This window comes from Pelodiscus sinensis, chromosome 27 (genome assembly GCF_052426305.1).
Source record: "Pelodiscus sinensis isolate ZL-2025 chromosome 27, ASM5242630v1, whole genome shotgun sequence".
Classification (NCBI taxonomy): domain Eukaryota; kingdom Metazoa; phylum Chordata; order Testudines; family Trionychidae; genus Pelodiscus; species Pelodiscus sinensis.
Genome location: NC_143078.1, coordinates 5835116 through 5849890, shown reverse-complemented (window position 1 = coordinate 5849890; position 14775 = coordinate 5835116). Strand labels below are relative to the sequence as shown.

At 44.2% G+C, this 14775-nt stretch overlaps 1 protein-coding gene across 6 annotated transcripts in view; it reads left to right on the top strand.

The window, feature by feature from the left end:
• LOC112543740 (complement component receptor 1-like protein) overlaps window positions 1-14775 on the top strand; it is a 114150-nt gene that overhangs the window by 90768 nt on the left and 8607 nt on the right. For 4 of the 6 annotated variants that reach the window (XR_016347948.1, XM_089773654.1, XM_089773649.1 and 1 more), the window contains 5 exons: window positions 3650-3689; window positions 5786-5862; window positions 7471-7518; window positions 12061-12099; window positions 14078-14162. Coding sequence is in view for 5 of the 6 variants with exons in the window: in XM_089773654.1 (XP_089629780.1) it covers window positions 3650-3689; window positions 5786-5862; window positions 7471-7518; window positions 12061-12099; window positions 14078-14162 (289 nt within the window). In the remaining variant the exon portion in view is untranslated. The remainder of the gene's footprint in view (window positions 1-3649; window positions 3690-5785; window positions 5863-7470; window positions 7519-12060; window positions 12100-14077; window positions 14163-14775) is intronic. The other 2 variants (XM_089773651.1, XM_089773652.1) reach the window with 2 other exon arrangements.

Sequence of the window (14775 nt, the reverse complement as noted above, 5' to 3'; positions counted from 1 at the left end):
CTGATGAGAGAAGTTCTCTTGTTGCCATAGCATGGTTTCCATGGGGGGTTAGGCCAGTATAACTGTCACTGAGGAGGATGGATTTTTCACACCCCTGAGCGACAAAGTGACACTGACCCATGTGTGTAGTGTAGACCTGGCCTTAGTGTTCCTGGGTCCGATTGTATCCCTCTTTCAGTGGTTTGTCTCCACCTGCTGGGCTGATAACTAGTTCTTTGCTCACTTGGGTAACAAACTTGAGTCTTTTTTCTTTAGGTACAGAATGATTGGACCAGCTTCTGCTCGTTGTGTGCTTAGGGGAAATGGAGTTGATTGGGATAAGGCGGTTCCATTTTGCGAAGGTAAGCTGATTTATTGTTTTAAGAACAGTTCATGTCTGGGGAAGCGGGAGTGTAGCTGGTGCTATAGTGGAGTCAGTCTGTTCTGACTTTGACATTTAATCTAAATGACAGTAAAATTGGTTCTGTTTGTTTGGAGAAAGAAATGAAATGATACTGTGATTGACCGTGTTGTCTGGATGACTCCTGAAAAATCGACGTTTTAAAAACCCCTTTATATTTTTCATGTGGAATCCAACATGCCTTTTGGCACCTTGTTGTTGTTGTTGTATCTGTGTAATCCTTCTCCTCACTAAGTAAAAGGCATAATAATGACTTCAGGTAGTTTTGATCCTTCCCAAATCTGTCCTGTTAAAATATCAGGCCCTTTTGCAATGAATCACAATTAATTTTCCCTACCTTAATTTGATCTCTTGGATGCTTTCAGTCATGCTGCTGTGTGCAAGTTAGAATGTGGTGCTGACTCAAAAACCATCCTAGCTTAGTTTTCTGCTGGTAGGACAGTAGGACCTCTCGAGCTGCCAGGCAAGAGGTTTCTGCTTCCTGAGCCTAACTTTTGGAGGGGTCCTACTCTGTCAAGGTCATTCTCCAAAGCTGGTGTTGTATGAAGCTTCCTCCTTGAGCAGTGGCCGTATTGGTTTGAGTCAAGCCTAAAAGCAGAAAACCTTCAGAATAAAATGTTGTTAAAGCACAATATTAAATATACTTTTGGGTGGCTAAATAGCTTTTGGGAGGATCTGAAATAACGTTCTTAGTGAAAAGTCTCTTCAGTTCAACGTCAATGTAATCTTTAATTTCATGTTGACATTCTTTTCTTCAGCAATACCTTGTCTTCCACCTCCTAATATCGCCCATGGATCCCATAGTCGTCTGAGTGAAGAAGAGTTTGCATTTGGCTCAGCAGTAACTTACAGCTGTGATGAGGGTTTCTCTCTTATTGGAGAGGCCTCCATTCGTTGTACAACGAATGATCGAGTCAATGGAGAGTGGAGTGGGCCGGCCCCTGAATGCAAAGGTTAGTAGCGTGAGCAAGAAGCACCACATTGATCCATTCACATCCCTGCTGCAAATCAGAGGAGTGTTAGAACTGCTTAAAAGAAAATGCACAAGTGAGAACTTGGATAAAGAAAAGCAGCAGGTGGCTCAGTGTAGGTGTTTCTATGGACTTCCCACAATATATGTAAATGGGATGCCAGAGGCACCCACTGTGACATGTAACTAGGACAAGTATGCCGTGTGTATAAAGATGTCAGTGCCTAAATCAGTAGTCTCCAACCTTTTTATGCCCAAGATCACTTTTTAAATGTCAGAACAAGCCAAGATCTACCACCCCATCCTTCTCCCAAGACTCCACCCGTTCCTTGAAGCCCCGCCCTCTCTGTTCTCCTTCTCTCCATCACTTTCTATGCCCAGCCCTTATACACTCTCAGGGTATGGCTACACTGCCGCTTTTCTTTTGATCCTTCTGTAGGAAGAGGTTTTTCCAACATTTGGCCTGTCTAGACTGGGCTGAATGTCAGAAAACCCCTTCTTTTGGAGGAATACAGGGGTTGCCGAAAGAGCATGTTTGCTCTTCTGCTAAAAAAAAGGAGAAGAACAAACGCGTCCCTGGACACGGAAGAGTTTTCCTGGGATACCTCTGGAATCCCAGAAAAATTCCTGCAGTCTAGCCATACCCTCATTGGGTTGAGACAGGATGTGTGGGCTCTTGGGTGGGAATGAGGGATTTGGGTGTGGGAAGGGGTGAGAGGTGCAAGATCTGGAAAGGAATTTGGATGTAGGAGGATGTGGGAAAGTGGATGGTGGCTCAGGGAGGGGGCTCCAGACTATGTAGGATTGAGGTATTTAGCAAGCCATAGGCTTGTTGATGTGAGGGTGCAGGAGTTTGGGTTGGGGTTTGAGAGGGGCTCAGGACAGGGAGGTTGGGAGTATGAGGGGCTCAGGACACAGATTTGCAGTGTGTTGATGGTGCAGAACTGTTGTGGTGAAAGACTGAGGATGTGGGGGTGCAGGAGTTTGGGGATGCGAGAGGCTAAGGACAGGGGGTTTCAGCGTATGATAAGCTCAGATCTAGGGTCTGGGGGAGGGAGGTGCGGAAGTGTTATGATGCTGTGGCCGGATGGGAGCTTGTTGGCCAGGCAGCATTTTTTAAAAAAAATATTACGTCAAACACAAAAAGTTTCAGTATTGTCTTTTATTTATGAGAAGGGTGAGGAACCTGTTTTGAGTCAGGGGTCACTGACCCACAGAAAAATCAGTTGGGGCCACACAAGTGAGATGCAAAAAAATAACTCCTCTTCCCCCCCCCCCCTTCCCTTCCAAGACTCACTAATGTGGCCCCAACTGTGCTGGTGGGAGCAGGGGATATGGTACTGGGGAAGGGTGCTAGTGGGTGCTGGGGACAGGGTGCTTGCTAGTGGGAGCAGAGGACAGGGTGCGAGTGGGGACAGGGAGTCCCTGGCATGCGCCTTCCCTCCCCCTCCTCCACCTCGGGGCTCCAACCCATTGCCCCGCACAGAGGAGGGAAGCCCAGCTGTCTCCTCTAGGGACTCCTAATCCCTCCCCCGCTCTGCAGAGGGGGGAAGCTCCAGCACATGCCTCCTCCCAGGACTCCTAAGCACCCCAACTGTGCAGCAAGTTCCTAGCACTCTAGAGACCTGGGTTGTGGTACCGTGCCAGCTGTTTGGAAGAGGGGGAGCAGGCAGCGCACTTCCTGAAACCCCAGAAGTGATGCGCAGCTGCCAGACTTCCTTCTACTCCGCAAGAAGCCGGTACTACCTCAATTGTTGCTGGAGGTAGATAGTGGGGCTTCTTAGGGGTGGGACGAAATGGCGGGGGAGCCCAAACTCCTTGCGATTGACATGTCAAGCCCTCCCAATTGACCAGTTGATCATGATCGGTGGGTTGGTGACCACGGGCCTAAATATTTGTACCCTTCCCTTGTGTTACAAAGCTGTGCACACTTAGGATGTAACTATACAACAGTACTTGCTACACCCGGTATCCCGAAATAATCTTGAAATAGTGTCAGGTCTAGATGTACCCTGAGTGTCTGTGTGTTTACATGTAAATAGAAAGTTAAAAGTACAATAGTTCTTCTTCGAGTGGTTGCTCATGTCCATTCGAATTAAGTGTGCGCACCGCGTTCACCGCGTCTTCCGGAGCGTTTTCCCTAGCGGTACTCGTAGCGCTGGCAGGGCGCCCCCTGAAGTGTAAGTATCCCTGCTGGCGCTCCCCTACCTCAGTCCCTTTAATTGTGTTAGGGTTTGTTGCATCAGCATAACACTAACACTGTCCTTGTTCTTCTCTAGGGAAATTTCCCGAAAAGTGCAAAGTAGAAAATCCGAAGAGGTGAGTATTGGGTAATTGGTGCTGATTAAACCACAGGGCTTAGTTTGGTACTGTACACTAGAAAATAAATCATTCTGATCTAATGTAATAGTACATTTGGAGGAGCTGCTACAGGTCTGCTGCCCTGGCTTGAGGTCCCTATTTAAAAAGTATCCGCTTGAAACTGAAGTGTCCAAGTTTGGATCATGATCCCTCACTCCTCCAGCTGACAGATGAAGTTGGGAAGAAGCAAGTGCTCTTTGATACCATGGGTATGGTTCAGTTTGTCCAAGCGGCTGTTGGAAATAAAAGTACCATAAGAAGTGACTGGGTTCTAATTTCATTGGATTGAGCAGATGCTTCATGGATATCAAAGTAATTGACCAGGGAAACAGGTGGCATGCACATGGATGTCGTCTTTTTAATCAATATATGGTTTTGTAGGTGATACATGCACGCAGCAAGGGTTCGATTTCCTGTCCTGAGATCATAATGTTTCTGAGGGGTTCTTACGGAATAAAGAAGTTGGGAAGTTGTAGAATCTCTGCTTTGGAGATTTGTTTAAGCATGGGTTAGACAAAACCCTGTCAGGGATGGTCCAGATAATATCAGGACTGCCCAAGTGCAGGGACTGGACTAGAAAACCTCTTAAGGTCCTTTCCAGTTCTATGATTGTGTCTTCTAACCCCGCAGAAATAGGGGTTAGAGTATCTTAGCTATCAGCCAATTTTCCAAGTGATGTAATAACAAGGAGCAGTTATCAGCTGTCAAAGCACTTTACAAAGGCTATCAGTTATCAGCTGTCAAAGCACAGAAGGGATGTGACTTCCAAGGTCATCCACAAGTCAGAGAGAAAAGAAAAATGGAATCCAAGTTTCCTGGGTCCCAATGATTTTTCTGCTAGGCAATATCACATCTGAGTTGCACCTGCAAGAATGTCCAAGCAATAGTTTTAATACTTCACATTTTCCCATGCCGACGAGTACAGGAGTTGCACACCTTGGAAGTGTGCCTGTCAATGACAGCTTGGGGTTTCAACAGGCTGATTATGTTTAGATATAGATGTGAAAGAGTTTCAGCGTCAAGATAGCACTTGGGCAGTCATGTTCTCCCCTTGTGGCTGCTATCAGCGCTTGTGGCCTGACGTGTTATGTCTGAAGCTGGAAGAAAAGCGGAAGCTTCCTGGCTGCAAAGGATGTTCATGTGCACCCTTGTTTGTTCCTGGTGTTTCAGCAGACTGGTGAAAGAGCCTGTAGAAAATGCAATTCTCATGTTTCTCTTACCCTCCTGGAACACACTCTGCTAAATAAGATCATGACGGTTAGCCTATAGTGTTAAAGGAAGTACTGAAGGATAAGTGACCGCACTGCCAGTACGCAGTACTTCTTGTGCTATAATTAGCTAGAGTTTTAGCTACTTGGGCTTTGGATGTCGACTCTTGCTAAGTCTTTGGTAGGAAGAGGAATGGTGGAGCTAAACAGGTTGAGCTACTGGCTTTCAGAGGGTCAGAGATACCTTTGTTGGTACTTTACTTCCCATTTATCTTGATAGTAATCAAAGTGCACAATGCCAACAGCGCACATCCCCAGTACGGTCCTGCAGATTGGAACTAAGTACAACACAACCATCTATTCTACAAAACCAAACCCCTAATACATGTTAATGATTTGAGAAGATTAACTGTCTCAAAATATACTAATTTACTTAGTGAGTTTTCAAATTCCAGAATTTACTTGAGGATGTTTTTTACCTTCTGGAGAGGTATGAAATAAGATGCAGTAAAAAATAAAAAATGCAGAAGAAAGTTTTGTTTCCCTTTGCTACGGCTTAACAAAAATATTGCCCAGAAATAGCCAAGTATGTAGCTAATTTAAGATTTAAGGTGAAGGATTTTACCTGCTAACATAGTCTCAGCAATTGTATAATAATCTATTTGCTTAGTCTAAATTGGTTTTGTCTACTGAGAATTCCTTGAACTTAGGGATCATGTTGGTATTAAAAACAGAAAATACTCCAGCGAGCCACTTATTGGCAGAAAAAATAATCCTTTCCAGAGTTCTGGACTGTCACGGGAGCAATTAGATAGCTAGGTAAAACTTTTTTTTTCTTTTCTTTAGCACCAGTAACCGTAAGCGACGTTCCATCCAGCGTTTGTTTAAGCGAGATCAAGATGATTTGAGTCCAGATTGCAAAGGTCAGATTATCTTTATAATTTTAAGAACTCATGATTGGAACAGTTGCAGAGTAAGAACATAAGAATGGCCAGACTGGGTCAAACCAAAGGTGCACTTAGCCCAGTAGCCTGTCTGCCAACAGTGGCCAGTGCCAGGTGCCTCAGAGGGGGTGGACCAAAGACAATGATCAAGCAATTTGTCTCCTGCCAGCCTTCTTCAGTCTTTGACAAACAGAGGCTAAGGACACCATTCCTCACCCCTGGCTCATAGCCTTTTATGGACCTAACCTCCATGAATTTATTCAGCTCTTTTTAAAATTCTGTTATAGTCGTAGCCTTCACAGCCTCTTCTGGCAAGGAGTTCCACAGGTTGACTACGTGCTGTGTGAAAAAGAATTTTATTTTATTAGTGTTAAACCTGCTACCCATTAATTTCATTTGGTGTCCTCTAGTTCTTATATTTTGGGAACAAGTAAATAACTTTTCTTTATTCAGACTTTCCACAACACTCATGATTGTATAAACCTCTCTATTATATCCCCCCTCAGTCTCCTTTTTTCTAAACTGAAAAGTCCCAGTCTCTGTAGCCTCTCCTTATATGGGACTTGTTCTAAACCCCTAATCATTGTAGTTGCCCTTTTCTGAACCTTCTCTAATGCCAAAATAATCTTTTTTGAAGTGAGGAGACCATATCTGTACGCAATATTCAAGATGTGGGCGTACCATAGTTTTATATAGGGGCAGTAAAATATTTTTCATTTTATTTTCTATCCCTTTTTAAATAATTCCTAGCATCCTATTTGCAGGGAGTATGGTCCTCTTCCAAAACCACCCTCCATATCAGCCTTTTGATGGATCCTTCTACCTTTTCTATTTTCCCATGGATTCCCATTGAACTCTGTCTTTGGCCCATTCCTCTGCTTCCTCTCAAAAAGAGTGACAGGGCCTATACTAAGGGTAAGAAATATTATTGCATGGAGAGCTGAGGGCAGAGGCCACCTTCGTGTTTTTCAGCCGTGCTTACCACAGTGGGACCATGAATTGTGGCTTTCATGTGCTTGAGCCTCCACACACACTTGTGACACAACTAGTGGCAATATTGGCTGTGGTTGTGGGTGCTGTGTGAAAATCTTCCGTCCCTCTGTGGCATCCAATAGCTGATCATTTCAGTGGAATAAACAGTTTCTTAAGTGTCGATTTTCATGGGTCACAAGGTTATCCCAAGGCTGCGAATGCAGGAGTAGATAATGGACAACAGAAAGGATTAGCTCTTGACATGATTAAAGGGTAACACACGTGAAGCGTGTGGATTTTCAGTGTTCTGCGGATATGTGAGTATTCCCACGAGAGAGAACTATTAGAGAAAATTAGTCGTTATTCAGTCTTTTCACTGGCATGCTTGCAGGGACTTTTCTTCAAATATCCTGGGGAGAGAATATGAGCTGTTGCGTATTTGATTCATTACAATTTGGTATGTTTTGTCCTGTACATGGCAATATAAATTTCACTGCAGTCTGCTTGGGGTTGTTATTGTTTTTATATGCCTGGCATCTCTGTGACTTTTCACTATTTAAAATATTTGTGTGGAGAGCACCTCCCTGATTTTATAAAACTTGCTTTTCTGTACAGATTCTGCCTCGGACACAGCTGCCAACTCTCCTCAGGCTGGAGATGAAGGTGAGGTACTTAGTGGAGAGAAAACAGTTGATCTGTTAGGCTGGTTAGCACAATGTGTGTGGTAAGCGGAGAAGCCTGGCATTAGGAAGCTTCACAACTGGAGTTGGCAACAGAATTTCAACTGCTTCAAGGGAGTAGCCGATTGAGTCTGTACAGAAAAAAACAACAAATGGTCTGGTAGCACTTTATAGACTAACAAAACATATAGATGATATTATGAGCTTTCGTGAGCATAGCCCACTTCTTCTGATGACCAAAATTTTTAGTTTAGGATGTGCAGACCCAAAATAAAAAGGAGAGAAAGAGGGGAAGAGGGTTGAAGACAGGGAGCAGAGGATATAGAAAATCAGCTGTTCTTCAAACACATTACACTAAATTACACCCAAAAACTACTGCTCTGCGTGACTGAATTATATGCCTGAGATTGGAATAACATGGAATTTCTGCTAAAAATACATTTTAAATAAAAATTCCCTTCTAGTTAATAACTTAGGGGGTCACTATTATACATTTGTTTCTAAATCAGCTAGTTTTTTTTCTACTGCTTTTTTTGCCCATTACCCAGTATACTGCCTGATTTTAAAATGCTTTTCACTGAGTTTTATTCATACTACAACAACAAAAAAGAACCCAAATTATATACTTCTGCAAACCTTCTGAAGCTGTCTGTAAACCTGAGTCCTACACCACCTGTTATGGGAGACAATATGGATACAAGTGAATACGTACACTCCATTTTTCTATATTAGCATTTTTAACATTAAAGGCTATATATTTCAGTGATGTATTTCCTAATGAAAAATGGGTTCAGTAGTTCCAGAAGCCACCGAAAGACCACTTTAGAGCACTTCTTAATCTCATTGTTACTATTGTCATCTTTGATACCGTTTCTCTAAAACATTGTGAGCAGTGTAAGTCTTCTCTACCGTGGCGTATGTCCCCTCCCTAGGAAACAATTTTTGACTCGAGTATAGTATCAGGTGTTCCTCCCCCTCGACCTCTTGTCAGCACTGCCCCTAGCCCTACTGCTGAGGCATCTGTCTGTACAATAAAGTCTTTGGAGAAGTCGGGTTGTGTTAACGCTGGCGCTCTTATTAAACAATTCTTAAGCTCGACGAAGGCCTTCTCCCCTTGTTCTGACCCTGTAACCTTCTTAGGCTGGTATGCCTTAATTAAGTCCTTAAGGGGAAACGCTATGGTCACAAAATTTGGTATAAATCTGCGATATTATCCCACGAAGCCCAAAAACTGTCGGATCATGCTTTCAGAACCCATGGAAATCCGGGCCAATCTCAACCTAACAATACCAGATACACCAGACCTGGTGCCAGAGCAACTTGGCACACTGCATGCTCAGCCTCATCCTATATCCGTACCCAGGCCATCGGATACGGTTGTACATCTCCATGTACACATTTGACCCAAACTGTGGCACTGGCTGGCTCGGGACTCTGGACCAAATCAGCTCAGACCATAGTTCCTCCACACCCCGAGTCCCACTAAAGCCAACAGCAGCTCTCCCTCTACTTTTACTTGCGTGGTTACTGCTGCTACCACCTGCAGACACCTCCTGCCCATAAGAGCAGTCCATGAAGGAACAATCTCTCCGCAAATGCCCCTCTTGCCCACACCCAAAGCAGCGATTCCGAGGGGCTACTTCCCCGCTTGTAGCCTAGCTCTCCAGATCAGCTCCACCACTTCCCCCAAGATTTCTGTGGACCTTTCTTTCATGTCTTTGGGGTTTCTACACCCCCTTCCCCTGCACAGACCCGCACAGGGGCTCCGTCTCCTTTTCGCCTCTGAACAGGCGGCCCCTCCCGAGGGCTATTCACTTTGGTCGGGCTTCCCTCACCTTCTTTCCTGTTCTCCCTGGGACCTCGGCAGCTAAGTAGTTCTCCATAAGGGATACCGCATCAGTCCGGGTTGGGGGGGCGGTGTCTGTGCGGCCACTGCTATGCTCCCGCTGGCAGGATCTGAAGAAATTGTTCTAAAACCACAGTGTCCGCAAATTGAAAACTATCCCGTTTATCAGACTCAAGCCAGCGCCAGCCCAGTTCCCACAACTTTTGTGCCACTACTTGAGGCCGGGCTCCAGTGGGGTACCGTTCCTGTCTGAATTTTTGTCTATAAGTTTCTGGGGTTACCCTCACCTGGTCCAAAATGACCTCTCTGACTTTATAATAGTTTAGCGCATCCCAGTTGCTAAGCCTTGGTAGGCCAGCTGGGCTGGCCCAATGAGATACAGGGTGAGGAGGGAGGACCAATGCTCCTCTGGCCAAAGGTCTGCCAAAGCCACCCTCTCAAAGGTTACAAGATAGGCCTCTGGGTCATCCAACGGCCCCATCTTTGTCAGTCTTATCAGTAATTGTGCTGCCCCTGTCTGCCCTTCTCCTCCTCCTCTAAGGGCCCCCACACTAGCCCTCCCTAAGGCTGCCCCTTGCTGGAGCCATCTTTCCTGTTGGTCCACCATCTCCCTAACTAACTGCTGCTGTTGTTCCTGGGTTTGTGCAGCCAACTGCTGGAGCAACTGAGCCTGCTGTTGTTGTTGCTACTTCTGTTCCTCCGCCAGCCATTTGAATGCTTTGGCTGGATCCATGCTCCCAATACCCCTTGCTCTACCCTAATTATAACGTGACTTTTTTTTTTTTTTTTTTTGCTACACCCTTACACGCAAGGGCTAGGAATGGTTTACCCACAGTCTCCACCACCTGTTATAGTTTATGGCTGTCCCTCACCCGGGGGCACCTAGTGCACCCCAACTTCTCCGTACTTGCCACCAATCCTTTCACAGTTCTTTTCACTCCTCTTAAGGTCCCTCGAATGCCAAGCGGGAAGGGAGACCTGGGCTCTTCCTCACTCCAGGTCTCAGCCGAGAACCGTGGGAACGGACACAACGGCGACCTGTTTGGGCGGTGGGACCGTACCACAGCTCACCGGCCCACGGGCTTCTCTCTGCCCCATCCTGGACTTCTTCCTTCCTTCTTGGTGGGCTGTGCTGCCTCTGCTAGGATTCCAGCCTGACCGCCGATTGCACTGGCCGACTTTCCTCCTTCGCTGCTCTCTCTCTCCGGTCCTCTCATTGTCACCGACCCTATCTGTGGTCCAGTGTGCTTTTTTTTCCCCCTCCTCCTTCTGGGCACTGTCCTTTTCAAAGCTGGCACTCTCGTCCTGGAATGCCAGCGTATGCGCTGTGCCATTGCCCAGTGCATCAACCCGGGGAATCCCTGTTCATGCGTGCACCGCGGCTGCTGAACATGCCCAATTCAGCTGCTTGCATCCCATGGCAATGGGGCCAAGCGCCACTTCAGTGCAGGGTGGGGTGCTTGCCCCGTCAGACTCAGCCGCCCCGTCACACCTGGTTAACCCCAGAAAGACACTCTCCAGGCCCTGCTCTGCAACATGGGCTGCATACCACCTGAGAAGCCAGGGGCAGTCAAGCATTGAGGCAATGATAAGGAGACAGACAAGTACCGTACCATCACTAAAAGAGCGGCACAGAAAAAAATTTGGCACCAGATGTCACAAAATTCCTATCTAAGGAGTGCTCTGCATCTTCCCAACCATTGTTCCTGATAGTGTGCCCCAAACATTAATTTGCGGTACCACCTGAGCCCCTTTTTAGTATCCTAGGGTATGTCTGTATAGCAGGGCTAAACTCAAAATGAGCTATGCAACTTCAGCTACGCTAGTTGTGTAGCTTAACTTGAAATAGCTTATTTTGAATTTGGGAGCATCTACACAGCACTTATTTTGAAACAGAGCACTTTTCTTCTGACTTCTCTTGCTCCTCGTACAATGAGGCTTAAAGTAGTCAGAGTCCGAAGTCCTCCAGCTTAATGTTATTTCGATATTGTCAAAATAACTGTTTGTGTTTAGACATGGGCTATGTTATTTCAGAATAACGTCTGTTATTCCAAAGTAGTGCTGCTGTGTAGATGTAGTCCTGGAGTCTTGTGGCCTTGGTACTCAGAGAAAGAGAGTTAGGGTATGATCTCTAAAAGAGGGGCACTGACAGCTTTCAGTATCTGGTGGAACAAAACTCTTATCTAGGGAGTGCTCTGCACCTTCTCAACCATTGGTGCCGATAAAGTAACCTGGACAATCATCCATGGTATTGAGTGAGCCTGGGGTACTGCATGAACTCTGGTACCCTGGAGACCTGATGGGTGGGGAAGAACCACTATCCTCAGTGGAGCACCCATAGGGGGACACATCTTGAAGAACAATTATTATTATGCTATGTGAGTAACTTTCCCCGTTCATCCTTTTTTGCATTGCTTTTCCTGCCTGTTTATAATATGCCTATGTTGTTTTTTTTCTTTTTTGTAAGGTTCTTAAGGGGTTAGATCATGGTTTCCGGTAGCTAATGATCATTCATGTTATAGTGTAGTGTTTTAGGTGACTTCATTAATTTTTCATTAATACCTGGTATAATTTAGGGCACTGAGCGTGTCTTTGTACGCATGGATTGTGGATGAGTTCCTCTAGGTTATTGACATGACTGTGGTTTCATACTTTAACTCACATTTTTGTCCTGTTTAGACATTAAAAAACCAATCATCATTACCTTGATCGTTTCTGGTAAGTAAATTAAAACTGAAAAAAATTGAAACACTAAAGCTATGATTGTATTTAAGGTCCACAGACCAAGCTATTTTCGTATTGCATTTTCTCTATCTCATAATTCCTAACCCTAACCCCTCCTCTGCCCCCCTCACCTCCTCGCAGCTGAACTCCTATAGTTACTTGGATGTACAGTTCTTGAATTTCTCTATTGAATTTCTCTTGGCCCTTGGTGCCATGTAAAATATGTGCTCATGATTCAGAGTGCACTGCCATTCCTTAAGAGAAGCCTGCATTCATCCTTTTTGCTGTTTTTCCTATCTAGCGGCTTATAATTTATTTACTCAGGGCAAGCTTCACTTCCATAATTTTGTCTTGGGTGAGAACGTGGCCTCATCCATTTGGACTGTGTATTTCTCTGGTACCCACAAACAATGGAAAAGATAGAAGCCAGGAAGGGAAGTTGCCGAAAGACCCAAGCAAGGCTGTTGGATTTGATAGTCTAGCAGATTCATGGGAATAAGAAAGTTGATACGCATATAAATGAAGTTCCTACCAGTCAGTATGTCAGTCTGCAGTGCAAAGGGCTCCGCTTACCAGAGCATGGGTGTTCAGAATTTCCTAGCATGATGACTTAACACGTGCAATCATTTTCCAAAGAATTCCTACAATGGCTGTAGCTTAACCTTTAGGAGCAGTGTAGAAGAGCAGCATTCATCAAAGCACTTACATTTATGAATAAATCCCACTGAAGTAAATCAGAATCTATAATGTGTTTTAAATGTGTGTTTAAGGGATTGTTAAACTGGAGCCTTCATGCAGCTGGTAAGGCCCCTGTATGCTTGGAGCACAACTCTGTTAGAGATGGCTGCTATAAGCAGATTTCCTGAGCCCTGTGGACTGAGAATATGCAGACCCAAACTACTCTGCAGTCTATATTCCTGTTGAATGGTTCTAAGATGCAGTAGTCCCTGTGTGCTAATAATAAGACTAAGAATTTTCAGCTTCTAGAAGAGACAACTAAAGGGGGATGTGATTGAGGTCTATAAAAGCATGACTTGTGTGGAGAAAATAGATCAGGAAGTGTTATTAATCCTTCCAATAACACAAGAACTAGGGGTCACCAATGAAATTAATAGGTAGCAGGTTTCAAACAAACTAAAGGAAGTACTTCTTCATACAACACAGTCAATCTGTGGAATTCTTTTCCAGATGATGTTATGAAGGCCAAGACTATAATAGGGTTCAAAAAAAGAACCAGATAAATTCATGGAGGTTAGGTCTATCAGTGGCTATATTAGCCAGCTTGTGCTGGGATTGTGTGTCTAACCTTTAGTTGTCAAAAGCTGGGAATGAACAACAGCGATTGGATCACTCAATGCTTACCTGTTCTGTTAATTTCTTTTGGGGTACTAAGCACTATCTATTGTTAGATGACACAATACTGGGCTAAACGGACTTTTGGTCTGACCCCACATGGCCAGTCTTGCATTCTTATGGAAATTGGGGAAAACTGTCCTGAAATCGTAATAGCAGAATTTAAATGTCATTTTAGCTGGCCCAAACTGATGAGATTTTTATTTGCAAATTCAAGATTAAGAGAAACTGACAAATGTGAATGGATTAAGTTTTCTATTTTTTAAATTTTTAAATTCTTTAAACAGCATTGAGGAGCTTCAAGAGAAGCAGTTAATATAAAACTTGAACATCTTGAATGTAAACTAGACTGGCTACTAAACATTATTTTGAATGAACTAAAAATCTAAACATTCAGCAGTGTAGAGAGACATTATAAAGATATGATGAATTGGGAAATCCAGCCTCAAAACTTGTTCTCTGGATTAAGTAAGGGCTTCGTGTGATTTTTTTTTTTTCTCTGAGCTGGGATACAAGAGAAACTCTTCCATACAACTTTATCTGTGAAGCTTGCTAGGTGTGTTTATCAAAATGTTACGAAAAATAACAATTGTCTGATTGCTGTTTTTTTTCCCCCAAGGGGCTATCATTGCCATTGGTAGCTTAGCAAGTCTTGCAGCTTTTGCTAGAAAGCATCCAGGAAAAATATGGCGAAAGAAAAAAAGGTATGTTAGATACGTTTTCTTAGTTTTTACTGATTTTCAACTTCTCATCATGGTGTTTCATTACTGCAAGAATGAGTATTTCCTTCTGTAATTTACTTTACCTTATTGTCGGGGTATGTCTCTTCTTGCACGCACCTGGATGTCAGGAGAAATCACATTTGTGGTATTCTGAAGATGCAGCATTGAAGGACTGGTGTTAATAGAACCATAACACAGCAATGGCTGGCCAAGGTCAGCTGATACAGGCTCATAATGCAGGGGCTGGAGGTCTGAAAATTTCTGGATAAACATTTGTTTTCTGACTAGAGACCATGCTCCGGGATCCTACTCTCTCTCAGGATCCAGAGATGTCTTTCAGTATGATTTAACTGTTTGAAACTAGAATGAGAGTCAGCATCATTAGCTCTCCATGGACTGCTTGCAAAATGCTCCATGGACCATAGTTTGAAAACTGTTGGATTAGTTAGTCCACTGTATGACCATTGTGTTTCCCCAATGTGTAAGTCTTAAATATGCAAGGATAAGATGATATAAATAAGACTGCATGTCACTAAAACATGACAGAGCCATGGATGTGTGCCTAGATGCTCGAGATACCATGAAAATACAAATA